At 40.2% G+C, this 15,396-nt stretch overlaps 1 protein-coding gene across 1 annotated transcript in view; it reads left to right on the top strand.

Annotated features, from left to right (window-relative positions):
- Positions 1–3,855: 3,855 nt before the first annotated feature.
- LOC133449034 ((E3-independent) E2 ubiquitin-conjugating enzyme UBE2O-like) overlaps positions 3,856–15,396 on the top strand; it is a 46,373-nt gene continuing 34,832 nt past the window's right edge. Inside the window, exon 1 of the mRNA XM_061728165.1 lies at positions 3,856–4,267. Within this exon, the coding sequence (XP_061584149.1) occupies positions 3,887–4,267 (381 nt within the window). The 5' untranslated portion in view covers positions 3,856–3,886. The remainder of the gene's footprint in view (positions 4,268–15,396) is intronic.

Below are 15,396 nucleotides of genomic sequence, written 5' to 3'. Positions count from 1 at the left end.
CAGCAAAAAGAGAAACAATAATAATAAAAAAGAATAAATAAATAAATAAATAAATAAGGAAAAATGATAAATAAGCCAGAGCGGAGTTAAATACATTAATTTGTTTATAACTCCAGGTATAAACTTAATTAACTAACGAGCACAGACTATTCCAGCAGACAGATATGAGCTTTATGCTAGTATTTTTTTAAGTATTGTTCTATAAAATGTGACTTCCAAGAAAACAAACACTGAAGACTCTTTTCCTCTGCTGATTTTCATTTCTCTTAATTCTTACTACAAACCACAGAGCCTTCAGCTCCGCCTTCACGCCAAAACCAAACTTAGTTAAAACAAACTTAATTTACTAATTCTTTCTGTCGGACAAGAATATTTAGGTTTTTTTAAATACCTGACATGTTTCATTGATTCCTTTCGCTTTCATCTAAGAAAAAGCTACCAATCTGTCAATCTTTTCTGTGTGAATAGCAGAATCACCATAGCAACAACATCATTACCAGGGTCAAACTACCGTCTCACCACGGTCTAATGTCTCTATGTTGAATAAGCCTGAGTTTAAGATCAGATCGTTCAACTAAATAAAAGAAGAGTTGCTGCAATGACACACAGAAAAACCCTCACTCAGTAGATGCAGCTTTGTTGTTTTGTATTTTTTATTGTATTGTATTTGCTCATGTGCCGTCTTTGTGAACCAACTTTTTCCAGCTGCTTCCTGAAGTTCCTGATATATTTGTTCCAGTGTCTGGTTCATTTACTGAGTATAATAAATAAATAATGAGGTTGTAAGATCTTTTAGTCTGAAGTAAAGTGAGTCAGGGAACTGCCTTGAGACGGGTTAGTTTTACCGTACTGATGATGTGTTGTTGCCATGGTAACGAGGCCTGTTATATCTTCCGGACCAGTGCAAACTATAAAAGTATTACAGTATTTAAAATCAGGCAAATAAAAGTGCCAAAAAGAGGAGCAAGGACTGAGGCATCAAAAAAGCAGAAAACAAGATATATCATCACAAATATTTTTAGCCATTTTGTTGGAGTCTATTTTTCTTAGGTATAAGAAGAATAATTTAAAATAATTTAAAAAACAATCAAAGGAGGGTTTGCTATTCCTCCACTTACTACAATAAATATGAGTTGATCTTTTTTTTTTTTCTCATTGATTTTACAAAAAAATAAGGCACATCATACATTCCAAAAGAACATTTTCATCAAAGATCACTGAGCGACCAATGAGTAAAACAAAACAAAGAAGATACAAAGCGAAAAAAAACCTGCAAGTGATCAGTCAGGAATTAGTACAAAGATACTTCTGAACATGCTGGGCTTTTTGAATCATGCAAGATTTTAAATATTTTTTGTACTGAATTATTTCGTTTAGATATGCAATAAAGATTGGATTAATTTTCAAAAAGCGACATTTATGAATAAAAAATGTAGCCAATATAATTAAATTATTGATTCCAAAGTCTATTTTTTTTTCCTCCACTTGTAAACCAACTTTAATGCTTTCAAATGTAAGAATAGGAATGGTTTGATCATTCTAGGTTATCCCGTATTAAAGCTTCCCAAAAGGTCCTGGTTAAGCTACAAGAGAAAAAAAGATGCTCTAAGGTTTCCATGTCTGCGTTACAAAAAGTACAATTATTCAAATCTAAATTAAACCTTTTTATGTAAAAAATCATTACATGGATAAACCTCATTGATTATTTTAAAATGAACTTCTTTAGCCTTAGGTGGAAGTGGAAAGGAGAGAGAACTGGTTCTCATCTTAATTAAAAAAACTAATAGTATAATATTGAAACATAAGTTTCCTCTTCAAAGGTGAAGAGAAAACACCAAAGTAAAATTAGTTCTCAAGAATTTATTATTGCATTTTTTATCTAAAAAAATACAACCATCTATAACTAAAGGCATTTGTGGACTAACCACAGAAAAAGTCATCATGCCTTTAAGTTGGAGAATCATTGCTTGTGGAACTGCCTTAATTACTGTGTTATATTGTCTATTTGTACAAACAAGGTTGTATTTTGCAATGAACGCACCATATGTTAAAAAATACCCTCCAGTTTCCAACAGATGCATAATGGACCAGATTCCTTTCTCCATCCATTCTTTGTAAAAGAAGGATTGTGTTGTTTTACATAGTGGCGGCGGCGGGAACTGCAGCGGTGACGCCCATAGACGTACGTATCCGCCCCATGGAGCTGCTGCGATACGTCAACGTCGCCGCCATATTGGATGTGGCAAGACTGCGCTGTAAAACCATGTGTAAAACAAGTGAATGCCCACTGAATTGAATAAAATCAGTCTGAATTCCCCCTTATAAAAGCTGCTTTTTTGCCTTACTAGATTAATTACTTTACTAATTTAATTACTTATTTATATAAGTAAATAACTTTTATTTCATTATGTCTGTTTATTATTTATTTTATTCAGTCTGTTGCGCTTTATGCATTTTAAAATATGTCACAGTAGGGTCAGTTTATGTTCCCTTGTTACTCTTTCTGGATTTCTAATGCTGTATTATTTGTCATGCTCAATTCACTCTGTTGTAGTCTTTTCTATTAATAACGTCATGCCATTATATGTACCTTTGTTTAATTGTTGTTTATTATTACTGTTGTAATTGTATGTACATTACTACCTGCCTTGGGAACACCTGAATGGGTTTTCACTGACTTTTCAATAAAGTTTCTAAAATAAAAAAATAAAATAAATGGAATAACCCCTGTGATTATTTTATTTATTTATTTTTTATTTAATCTTAGAAGATTATCTTAGAAAACAAATGTATAGGTATACATATTTGCTTGTGTGTTGTGCACTTGTTATGTTTCAGATGCAAACAAATGTTTCCTCAAAGGAATTTTTTACTTTTGAAATGTTAAAGTTTATTATTAAAAAAAAAAAAAATAAATAAATGAAAAAAAAAATAATAATACAAGTGAATGGACTTATTTTCATAAAGTTCCTTTCTACAAAGAAATGTACGTTTTACGTCTCATTTATTCATTCACACACGCACTAATATACTTGGGAAACAGTTAGCCACCAAATATAATATATTTAATTTTCTCAAATGGCAAAAATAAGAACTTTATTGATCCCACATAGGAGTAATTCATGTTATATCAGCTATATATAATAATAATAATAATGATAATAATAATAATAATAATAAAAATAATCTTTATTACGGACTCAGAAGGCCCACCCACACATCCAATGTACACAAACACACAACCATTACATACTTAAAAACAAAACAAAAAACATTTCATCACTGTACAGAAAAAAGGTGCAAGCTATCATGCCAGTGCTTTGGAAGCCTGGATGTGAACCGATAGCCCACATAATGATGCTATTTTCTGTCATATCCAGTCGACACATAAAATTAAACATTAGCTTTAGTAACAGTGCCTGACATGTTGGTACATTAGAGGACACAACGTAGTGCAGAAAAACAATATATATCCCCCCTCACAAAAATAAGAAAAACAGAGAAACATATTTTCTCATCAACAAAACATATTTTACATAAACATATTTTAAATTTGTCAAGTAACAAAATAACATATTTAAACCATTTTTCAGATTGTTTCAGTTATTTTATTGTCTGAAAAAATTGTTATTTTGTTATTTTGTTATTTGAAAATTTTTAAATTTGTTTTGTTGATGAGAAAATATGAATAACATGCACAGACCAGAAAGAATAGCGTCAATAATAATATATAATTAAGGCTTTTTTCTTAAGCGGAGGCTGAAACTGCGCGGTGACGCCGCCTCACGCGGTGATGTCATCACGCCCCTCGCCCCTCACGCAGTGACGTCACCCCCTCAGCGTGTTCCGTCATCAGTGTTGCATCACCGGCCCAAACAGCAGCAGCATGGCGGAGCAGCGAGCAGCCCCGAACCCCGGGGACCCGGACCGGTACCAGGACCATGTGGACCCCGGGGACCCGGACCACGACCAGAGGCTGCTCTTCTCTCACGACCTGGTGTCGCGGCGGTACCGCGGGGCGGTCCGGTTCGGCCTGGTGCGGCTGATCCACGGGGAGGAGGAGTTCCAGTCCGACTCGGAGGAGGACGGAGGAGGAGGAGATGGTACCGGGACCGGTACCGGGGGACCAGCGGGACCGGGGGGCCAGGCCCAGCCCGGCTCCGACACCGACACCGACTCCCCGTCCAGAACCAGGCCGCTGGGCCGCGGCGTGGTCCGGGTCCAGTGGTACCCGGAGGGAGGCAAGCAGGACGTGCGGGAGACCAAGGTACCGGGATGGGGAGGGGTTCTGGTACCGGGGGATGGGGGTTCTGGTTCTGGTTCTGGAGGATGGAACTGGACCGGTACCGGGGTTCTGCCCATTTCTGCTGCTTTGCTACAAAAATGCAATGGTTTTCTACCTTTTTTTTAAGCTTTAATTCTCCAGTTTTCCTCCCTAAACACGTCCTTGTCTCTTCAGGCCTCACTGTAAATAAGAATATTATTATATTATTAATGACCTGCTGGTTAAATTAAGGCCAATGACTGAATTAATATCAAATAAAAACATATAATTGTTTCTCTTTATCGTATAATGTTCACAAACTAATATAATTCACGTCATGGGTAGTGTATTTTGAAGGATTAAATACTCAACACCCATATTATTAATTTTACATCGTTCAAGAAATCATGGACCTGCCAATCAAACTTAGAAAATCCACTGTGCGCATGCGCAAAACCACAAAGTAGCATTTTTCGCCAGGTAGCAAAGATCGGCATAACACCGGTGCTGCGTCCGAAATCGCATCCTTCCACCCTAATGGGCAGCAAAAAGAGTATGTGAGATTTTTTTAGTGCGTCTGAAACATTACTTTGCACTTTATATTATACCACAACAGTCACTCTGCTGTAGATTTTTCTGACATTTGTATATTTTTTTCTGACATTTGCATAAGATATTATTTTTTGTGTACATAAAGAGACATGCCCTGTTCATTTTTATTCTACTTCATTCTTGCACTATTTGAGATTTTCAACGTCTTGCTGCTCAGTTGTCCTGCAATTGCCCCTCGGGGATGAATAAAGTTTTCTGAATCTGAATCTGAATTAGTACGTACTCAATAGTATGTACTATCCATGCTCATTCTGGAGATTTTTATTAGTGTGGATTGATGGACACTAGCCGAGCAGAAACTTCCCACAATGCAGCGACGTTTGGTTGCTAAGTGATACGTATGTCAGTCATAAGTATAATAATATTATTATTATAATATTCGTATTTAATAATATTATATAATGTCATCTTGTTTGGGCCAGAATAAACGGGAAATAGCGGAGCGGAGCTGCTACTGTTGCTTTGACAGGTTACCATGGTAACAGCTGCTACTGTTGCTGTGACAGGTTACCATGGTAACAACTCCCCCCCCTCCCTACGGCAGGAAGTGCAGTGTGCGCTCTTAATAGTACATCCAAATTAATGCACACTACTGATACTTACTCAAAAGTGTGCCGAATTTAAGTATACTTTTTAGTATATACTGTTTAGTCTGGCATTTCAGACGCACCGCGGGTCACAGATTCTTCTGTTGGGTCAGGTGATGGAAGTGAAGCCCGACTCTGGCCTGGACTAAACAGCGCCGGGCCAGCCCGGTCCAGCCCGGTCCAGCCCGGTCCGGTGGTGGATTAGCGGGTAGCGCTGCGAGCTAAGCTGGGCGTGTCCTGCGCAGCAGAATCTGATCGTATTTATCTCGTTCACTTCGGTCTTTGTTCCCCGTGACACTTCTGGGTCAGAACCTGGGCGGGGACGGTGGTGCTTGGGCAGAACTCACAGGCCCGTTTAGGACCCGTTTAGGACCCGTTTAGGACCCGTTAGCGTTCAGCTCGACTTCAGCTGTTATCCGGGTTTTTTAGTCCACTTGTTGTTTAGTTTTATTCATTTTAACAGTTTTCAGACTGATGGAAACGTGTCCAGTAGCTGCAGAACCAGCAGAACCAGCACCGGTGCTGACCCGGGTCTGAGATGAAGACCAGGATCCTGGGAAGCTTAGATGTTTTTTGTTTTCACTGACTACGTTTCCAGGCAGTCAAAATTCAGGTTAAGGTCAATATTCCGGTTACTGAAACATTGGGAATATTCTGTCTCCATGTGTGAGTTAACAGGTTATCCCTGTTTACATGGTGATTAATCATTTATCTGGATCAAACCAGCGACACATGGAGAACGTCATGACACAATTACCGTCATTTCCGCTTCTTCTTCCTGTATCCAAATTCAAAACAACAACAGTAACAGCAGCACGGCGGATAATCAACAGCCCAGTAGAAGTCGTTTTGTTTCTCGCCCTGTAGTTCCTTTTTCAGCGTCTTCCAGCGGAGCTTGATCTAGTCTGGTCTTTTCGCTCACCTTCTTGTAAATCTTCTATCCCGGTTCTTTCTACCGTCTACAAATGCAGAAATGTTCATATCTTAAGTGTAACTACAAATGCATGGAGTGCTGCTGGGTGTGAGAAGAAAGTAAACTTCAGGTGCTCTTCGGCATGGGGATCAAAAAGATTTAAAAACAATTAAGAAAAACGAGGCACTCAAGAAGATAGAAAAATATAAAAAGCCTTTATTTAATCATGGCTTTATAAAACAATGCCAACATGTTTCGGCCATGTAGGCCTTTATTCAAGGCAGATAACAGAGACGCCTTCTTGTAAATCTTCTATCCCGGTACTTTCTACCGTCTACAAATGCAGAAATGTTCATATCCTTCATTACATTTATGAAGTGATTAGTCTCCTCCTGGTCTTGGTTTCTCCGTGTTTATTATCATACATTCTGGATTCATTACAAATCAACTGAAATATTGCAAGCCTTTTATTATTTTAATATTGCTGATTATGGTTTACAGTTTAAGATTAAGATTCTCAGAATATTCTAATTTTTTGAGATAGGATATTTGAGTTTTCTTAAGCTGTAAGCCATGATCAGCAATATTAAAATAATAAAAGGCTTGCAATATTTCAGTTGATTTGTAATGAATCCAGAATGTATGGCATTTTTGTTTTTGTAATTGCATTACAGAAAATCACAATATTCTAATTTTCTGAGACAGTCCTGTATTCAGGTTTTAAAAGGAGTAACCCAGGGGTCATATTCAGGTTTTTAAAAACCAGAATATGAACAAATTCTGGTTATTCAAAGGGGTTATTGGTGTTTACATGGCCGTGTAACCGGGTTATTGCTAATATTCCGGTGTTAAAAGGCTTATTGATGCAGGTAAACACAGTCACTGCTGAGGTCCGGTTAGTTTGAGAAGGTTCTGATTCTGAAACTCTTTCTGGACTCGACAACAGCAACAACAGCTTCTCTAAGGCCGGTGCTGATGTCTTTCTCTGCTGGCTTTGTGTTACCTGAACGCTCCAGAGCTTGTAGAGGTCACGTGACCCCTTTGTGGAGCGGGTCGCCGGGTTCAGAGCCGGGTTCAGAGCCGGGCTGAACCAGCTGGTTCCAGAGACTCCAGAAGGAACCGGTTCTGGGACGTTTCTGTTTCTTTGTCCGTCTGAACCAAACGGGTAAAGTTCTGGTCCGTGTTTCTCTTCAGCCGCCCGGACTAAAGCTCTGAAGCTCTGACAGTGATGTTTTCAGAGCGGTGACGGGTCACGGGGTCAGGGGTCACGGGTGACGTGTTTTAGAGCCCGGTCAGGGGTTCTGTTCCTCCCGCCGTAGAAGAACTTCTTTCTAGTGATGCACCGAATGTTCGGTAGCCGAAAATAGGGCTGTGCGATTAATCGATTTTCCTTTTTTGCAGCTGGCTGCATTACAGACAGAGCTCGTCTAGTCATCTTTGTTTGGTCAAGAAAATTGTAAATGTTGTCACTTTACTAAACTCAAGGAGGATTTACCGAAATTGTTCGGCCGAAAATAGCAAAAGAAACCTGTTCGGTGGAATAAGTGGGGAAAAAAACGAACAATTAATAACGGCGTGTTTAGATGACGCAAAAGAAGTGGATAAAACAAAATAAAGAAAAAGAAAATCAATCCATTTCCCATATTAATACTTGTACGAGAAGGGAGTGATTTTCTTTATTTAGTTTTATCCACTTCTTTTCCAATGCACTTTAATGCATTAAATGCATTTTTTTCTGTTTTAAGGCCTGTGTTACAATTTTTCAGCAGTCAGTTATAGGATAATGTAAACTCAAAGGTGGCCCAAAAAATTATTTAGCTAATTTATTTATTTTAAGTTATTGTGCTTTGTTGGTATAATGTCTGCTGGAATATTTAAAAAATGCTGGGAAATTAAAAAATGTTCAGTTGTTCATGTTCAATACATATTTCTACCTTGTAATTTTGTAAAAGATTTGTTTTCTTTGAAAAGCCTAAAGCACATTTATTTGATTTATGCAATGGTAAAAAAATTGGCAAAATAAATAGAAAAACTGCGAAGAACCATGTTCGGTATTGTTCGGTATTCGGCCAAGTGTTTATTATTATTTTTGGTTTTGGTTTCAGCCACAAATTTTCATTTCGGTGCATCACTACTTCTTTCCTCGGTCCAGTTTGGTTCTTCAGTTTTATGTAACAATGGCCACGCTTACATGATGATTTTTAACTGGGAATTAAATAATTCAGAATTAAACTATTTTCCTTCAGGTTTACATGGAAATAGTAATTCCGAATTGAGGTTTACATGGAAAACACGTTTGATGGTCTTTCTCCAATTCCTCTCCAGGTCTGGGGGTTGGGAAGGTTCTGATTGGATAGGGGGGGGACCGGAAGTTAAACTACCGGAAGAAAAACTAACTTAGCCGCTACAACTTTGAAAAGCTCACTATTGTAATGTTTCCTGTTTCCATCTGTTCTTTTAATGATTTCTATTTATTAAATAAATGGTCTCTATCTTGACCAGCGTTTACTGCTGCTGCATCTGGAAACTTTGTTTGGAAAACCAGCCCAGTGGAATATAAGATCATGGAGACAGACGGAGAGGGAACGAGCAGAAAGAAAGACCAGAATTAATTTAAAGAGGACCTATTATGGATCTAATACTTATTTTAAACAGGCTTTGAATGTTTAAAAACAAGGTTTTGATTGTTTTTGCTAAATAAATTAGAAATTCAGCCTCTGATCCATGTCTTTATCTTCCTATTCTCTAACCTCATTATCTATGCAGGATTCTGAGTGGGCGGGGCTATGATAATGAAGCTCTGTGCTGATTGGCTGCCTGAATGACGCGATACACCGCTACGAAAAAATGGAGGAAGCTCCGGAGTTAGTTGTTAGTGGTTTCACACATCGCTCCTGTCGTTCTGTAACTTTGGGGAGCAGAATCTTATTGGCTCGTAGATCCACATCACACTGGACGATCATCCGGGCGGCTGTACAGACACTAGTGATGCACCGAATGTTCGGTAACCGAAATTGTTCGGCCGAAAATAGCAAAAAAACACGTTTGGTGGAATAAGTGGGGAAAAAAACAATTAATAACGGCGTGTTTAGATGACGCAATCAAACAGAGAACAGCTGGAGTGAAGGGCGAGCGGTGTTAATGCAGCAAACATGTCAGATCTTTACTTGGATGTGGGAAAAAGCAGAGGACACGAGAAATGATCCAGGCTGAGTTGGATTTGGGAAACCGCTGGTGATGGAGACGGTGACGGGACGCACGGCAGAGAAAAAAGCCTGTGCTACCGATGCGGTGGACGAACCCTCACTGTCTGATATGACCAGATCCTCCAAGAAAATAACCCAGATTTTTACAATTATTATACAAGGCTTCAAATTGCGGAGATCAGCCCCACCGCGACCCGATTAACTGGATTTGAACGGGAGAAAATGAAAAAGGATTATGAGAAAAAATACAATAAATACAGTAAGACAAATTGTGACTGGCGAGTATTTCACTGCACATTTATTTGATTTATGCAACGGTGAAAAAATTGGCAAAATAAATGAAAAACTGCGAAGAACCATTGTTCGGTGTTATTCGGTATTCAGCCAAGTGTTTATTATTATTTTCGGTTTCGGCCACAAATTTTAATTTCGGTGCATCACTAACAGACACTGCAGAATTTAGTTGCTTTCCTCCTGCTCTGTGTTGGCAGGCTGAGGGGAAACTACTTTTATATGTTAAAGTAAGAGAAAACCTGTTTTTCATAATAGGTCCCCTTTAAGTTTAATTCAGAATGGCCATTTTCATTTGGAATTAGGTGTTTAAATGGTCATTTTTACTCAATTTAAATTGGATTTGCTACCGGGGGTCACCAGACAGGACAGAGGACACGGGGTTTCGGGGGAAAATTGTGATTCTTTATTTTTAATCTCCCAGACGTGTAACAACACTGCGCTCTGCGTCATTCCTCTCTGGTCTCCAGGGCCCGCACACTCTAAAATACACCGAGCATGAGTTAGACACACCTGTGCACCGTCAGCTGTTCCAGCTGCGTTAACCTGTGCACCATCAGCTGTTCCAGCTGCGTCACCTGTGCACCATCAGCTGTTCCAGCTGAGTCACCTGTGCACCATCAGCTGTTCCAGCTGCGTCACCTGTGCACCATCAGCTGGTCCAGCTGCGTCACCTGTGCACCATCAGCTGTTCCAGCTGAGTCACCTGTGCACCGTCAGCTGTTCCAGCTGCGTCACCTGTGCACCATCAGCTGGTCCAGCTGCGTCACCTGTGCACCGTCAGCTGGTCCAGCTGCGTCACCTGTGCATCATCAGCTGTTCCAGCTGCCTCACCTGTGCACCATCAGCTGTTCCAGCTGCGTCACCTGTGCACCATCAGCTGGTCCAGCTGCGTCACCTGTGCACCATCAGCTGGTCCAGCTGAGTCACCTGTGCACCATCAGCTGGTCCAGCTGAGTCACCTCTCTCCCTGCAGACCACGCCCCAATCCTGCACCCTGCCACAGTTTTAATTCTGAATTAAAGAGGAATTAAACTTCCCATGTAAACTCACTCACTGTGGCCATCCCATAATCTACCGGGACTCCGTCCTCCGGGACGACAAGCCCGGGATCATCAGGGTCCAGGATCTGGGACTGGAGGGGATGGAACCAGCACGGGGCCTTGTACAGGACTGTCTCAGAAAATTAGAAATATTGTGATTTTCTGTAATGCAATTTAAAAAAAAAAAAAAAAAAAAAAAAAAAATGTCATACATTCTGGATTCATTACAAATCAACTGAAATATTGCAAGCCTTTTATTATTTTAATATTGCTGATCATGGCTTACAGCTTAAGAAAACTCAAATATCCTATCTAAAAAAATTTGAATATCTGGGAATCTTAATCTTAAACTGTAAGCCATAATCAGCAATATTAAAATAATAAAAGACTTGCAATATTTCAGTTGATTTGTAATGAATCCAGAATGTATGAGATTTTTGTTTTTTTAAATTGCATTACAGAAAATAAAGAACTTTATCACAATATTCTAATTTTCTGAGACAGTCCTGTAGACCCTTTTCCACCAAACCGGTTTCAGGGCTGGTTCTGGTTCACAACTCGTTCCACTTGAGAACCAGCTGAGAACCGGTTTGTTTTTCCACAGCTCTGGTGCTAAGAGGAGCCACGTCATTATGTCGCTGTAAACGTCAGTTACATCTCTGTGTTTGCGTGAAAGTTGCAGCAACAACCAGGTATCTGCTCTAACAGGACTTGGTCCACGTAGCTCCTCCGTTGACATATCTCTAACGCTTTTCCACCAGCACCTACTCGGCTCAACTCGGCCTGGTTTCTTTTCCACTACAATTCAGCTCCTGGAGCAGAAGTAGGAGGTTGGAGAAGCTGCTGTGACGTATTTGATTGTGTATCTAAAGGAAGAAGACAACAACACTAAAGATGTAGAACCTGGAGGAGATGATAGATGTGCTGCTGGGTCTGTGGCTTGTGTTTGATATCAAGTTAAAAATGAGAGAGAGAGAGAAGTTTCAAGCGGCAAAACTTTTTTTAATTTATTTAGTCTCTGCTGATGAAAAGTGCGTTGGTATCTGAGCAGCTATGAAGTGACAGAGCTCCTGGTAGATCTGGTGGTTCCTTATCTCCGTCTAGATCAGGGGTCGGCAACCTGCGGCTCTAGAGCCGCATGGGGCTCTTTAGCGCCACCCTGGTGGCTCCCTGGAGCTTTTTCAAAAATGTTTGACCTTTTTTTCCCCTTTTTTCTTCTTTTTTTCCTTTTTTCTTCTTTTTTTCCTTTTTTCTTTTTTTCTTCCTTTTTCCTTTCCTTTTCAATCTTGATATTTTGACTTTTTTCTTGAAATTTCGACTTTTTTCTCAACATTCCGACTTTTTTCTCGAAATTTTGACTTTTTTTTTAAGTGCATAGTGAAAAAAAATCTTCCCCCAGTTATAACTAATATAGATACATGCAGCATGTGTTGCCTTCATTCTAAGGCTTATACAAGACTTTTCATGTTTGAGGCTCCAGGCATATTTGTTTTTTGTGTTTTTGGTCCAATATGGCTCTTTCAACATTTTGGGTTGCCGACCCCTGGTGTAGATGTTTTTAATTCTCTCCTCAGCACCAGGTTTTTGAACATCTGCACCTCAGAGTTGGATCAGAACAGACTTCTGCTGCCGTTGCTGCTGGAATAAAATGAACAAGAATCTCCGTCAGAGTCTCTTTCTCTGATGTCACATCGTGACTCAGACGTCTGACTCCAACCCCCCGACCAATCGGTGGCCTGGAGTGTGATGACATCACAGCCCGACTCAGCCACTTAGAACCTCGGCAGAATAGTTACAGAAAAGTATCTACTCTGCACGTTAGACCCCTGGTGGGAAAGAACCAAACCGAGTGGAGGAGAGACGAGTAGGTGCTGGTGGAAAAGTGACACAAAAGACAGGTTTTCTCCTCCTCCTCCCATGATGCTTTGCTGCATCCAGATTCAGAGTGAGAATAGAAACAGGGTTCAAAACTCTGACTCTCGGCATCTTTAAACACCTTTTAAAAGCTTAGTTTAACCTCGAGAGGAAATACGTTGGACGTACCACGTTTTTCTTTCGTTGTTGTAATTGTTGCAGCTCATTACCCTCCACGGTTTAATCTTATACACAGATCCATTTAATTAGCGTCATGGCTGTGTGTGTTTAATCTGTGGTAATCCGTGTTGTGGAGCAGGAAGTGGTTCCAGCTGAGTCCCTCGCTGATTTCTTTACAGTCACAACAAACGTCCCACTGACTGATTCTTCTGGTTCTTCCCGTTAAACAGGAGGGTTTTTTATATAAACATTTAACTATGGCAGTTAAATGCTCCAGAAGAAGTAACTTCCTGGTTTATAAATTAGTTTCCTCCCTCATATAAACGGCTGTGGTACCACCGGGTGGAGCGGCTTTAAGGCCCGAGACACGTGGAGGGGAAAAAAGGAACAAGGTTGGAGACAATTTTTACCAAAAATCCAGGTATTTCACACATCCAACGTTTCTCTGATGAGAGCTAAAGCTTGAGTTCTGCGTCAAAACGACACCGTGCCTACGGCGTGTGGTACGCGTCGACGCAGACCACACACCGTCACTGACGTCACCTCCCGAAAATTGTAACTACACGTCCAGGCGACGCAGACTACACGCAGACAGAGAGGGCTGTGATTGGTTCGCTTGGTAGGAATTAGTGATGCACCGAAATTAAAATTTGTGGCCGAAACCGAAACCGAAAATAATAATAAACACTTGGCCGAATACAGAACAATACCGAACATGGTTCTTCGCAGTTTTTCATTTATTTTGCCAATTTTTTCACCATTGCATAAATCAAATACATTTAATTTAGGCATGCTTTTCAAAGAAAAAAATCTTTTACAAAATTACAAGGTAGAAAACATTTGTTGAACATAAAAAACTGAACATTTTTTAATTTCCCAGCATTTCTTAAATATTCCAGCAGACATTATACCAGCAAAGAACAATAACTTAAAATAAATAAATTAGCAAAATACATTTTTTGGCCATCTTTGAGCTTACGTTAGGCTTAACTGACTGAACATTGTAACATAGGCCTTAAAACAATAAAAATGCATTAAAGCGCTCAGGGTTTTTTATCATTTCAAATGATAAATCAAACTTGTAGCTGAAAGACTTTGCAGATGTGCCCCCTCTAGATATTTGAGCAGAACATTCATTGCAAACAGCCATTCTTGTATTATTCTTTGCCACTCTAAAATACTTCCACACTGCTGACATGTTTGCACCACTTCACTCCACGCTCTTCCACGTTTGATTTCCTCATCTAAACCTGTAATAGATTGATTTATGTTGTTTTGGTTCCACCTCCAGGTGAATGTTGGTAAAATTCTTATGTGGTTAGTTTTTGGTTGGCCAACGATTTATGTTTGTGGTGCAACAGTTACGGAGCAGCCAGTCTATTTCCTTATTTTACAACGCCGTTATTAATTGTTCGTTTTTTTTCCCACTTATTCCACCGAACACCGAAAGTGTTTTTTTGCCATTTTCGGTTACCGAACAATCGGTGCATCACTAGTAGCAATGCATTTCCGGTTTCCGGTTTGAAGCAGTCGTGAACTTTCAGCGCTCTTTTCTTCTTGTATGTGTGATTTTTTTTTTTTTTTTTTTTTTTTTTTGATTTTTTGATTTTTTTTTTTGCACAATAGTTGTCCTTATCTCTTTGATTCACTGTGACCGGAAAAAGTCGGAAAAGATCGCTAACTAGCGGTCGCGGGGGGTACTGCACCGCGGAGAAATGTAGTGACGGAGAAGTCCGAAGGTTCACGACGGCGTCACGGTGACGGCGTGTGCTCTGCGTTGGTTTCACGCAGAACCATAATTCAGGCTTAAGGGGGCGTTAGCCGAAACTCCGGAGAGTCCATCGTCCGTTAGCGCTCCCGGGGTCTCGGCTCGGCCCAGAGTCTCTGCTGTGGCCGACTGGATCAGCTCGGCAGCGTTTCTCTGGTGGTCCAGTCTCGTTTTGGGGTCTCAGGATCATGGCTTATGCAGATGATGTTGTATTGTTGGCGCTATTGAACCGTGATCTTCAGCATCTCTGCGTTCTCAGAGAATCAGACCTGGTTGTCCAGTTCTTCTTATACAGCCTGTGGTATGAGAAGCACACGAGAGAGCCACGTGATTGGACGGTGTTGACACTCCCCCCTCATGAGCTCTGAGTAGTTTTAGATGTTTCATAACGATGTGTGGCAGCGGCTGCTTCTCTACGGCCGACGCTGATTTCGTTCCCTCTTGGCGTTGTGTTAATGAACATGATTGGTTCTGGTTCTGGTGATCGGCAGCACCGGGCTGCAGGTGAGGCCTTTGAATCCTCTGGAAGTAGTACACAGTGCTCAATATTACCAACATTTAACTCTTATGTAATTATATCAAGTGAAGATTTTATATTGAATTAAATGATGTTAATTAAACGGTTAAAGGGTGAATGCACCAAAGTGTGGGCGTCGCCGGGACTCTGGTGCAGCAGCA

This window comes from Cololabis saira, chromosome 1, assembly GCF_033807715.1.
Source record: "Cololabis saira isolate AMF1-May2022 chromosome 1, fColSai1.1, whole genome shotgun sequence".
NCBI classification, from domain to species: Eukaryota; Metazoa; Chordata; class Actinopteri; order Beloniformes; family Belonidae; genus Cololabis; species Cololabis saira.
Note: the sequence above shows the minus strand (reverse complement) of the source record. Positions and strands in the feature narration are given on the sequence as shown.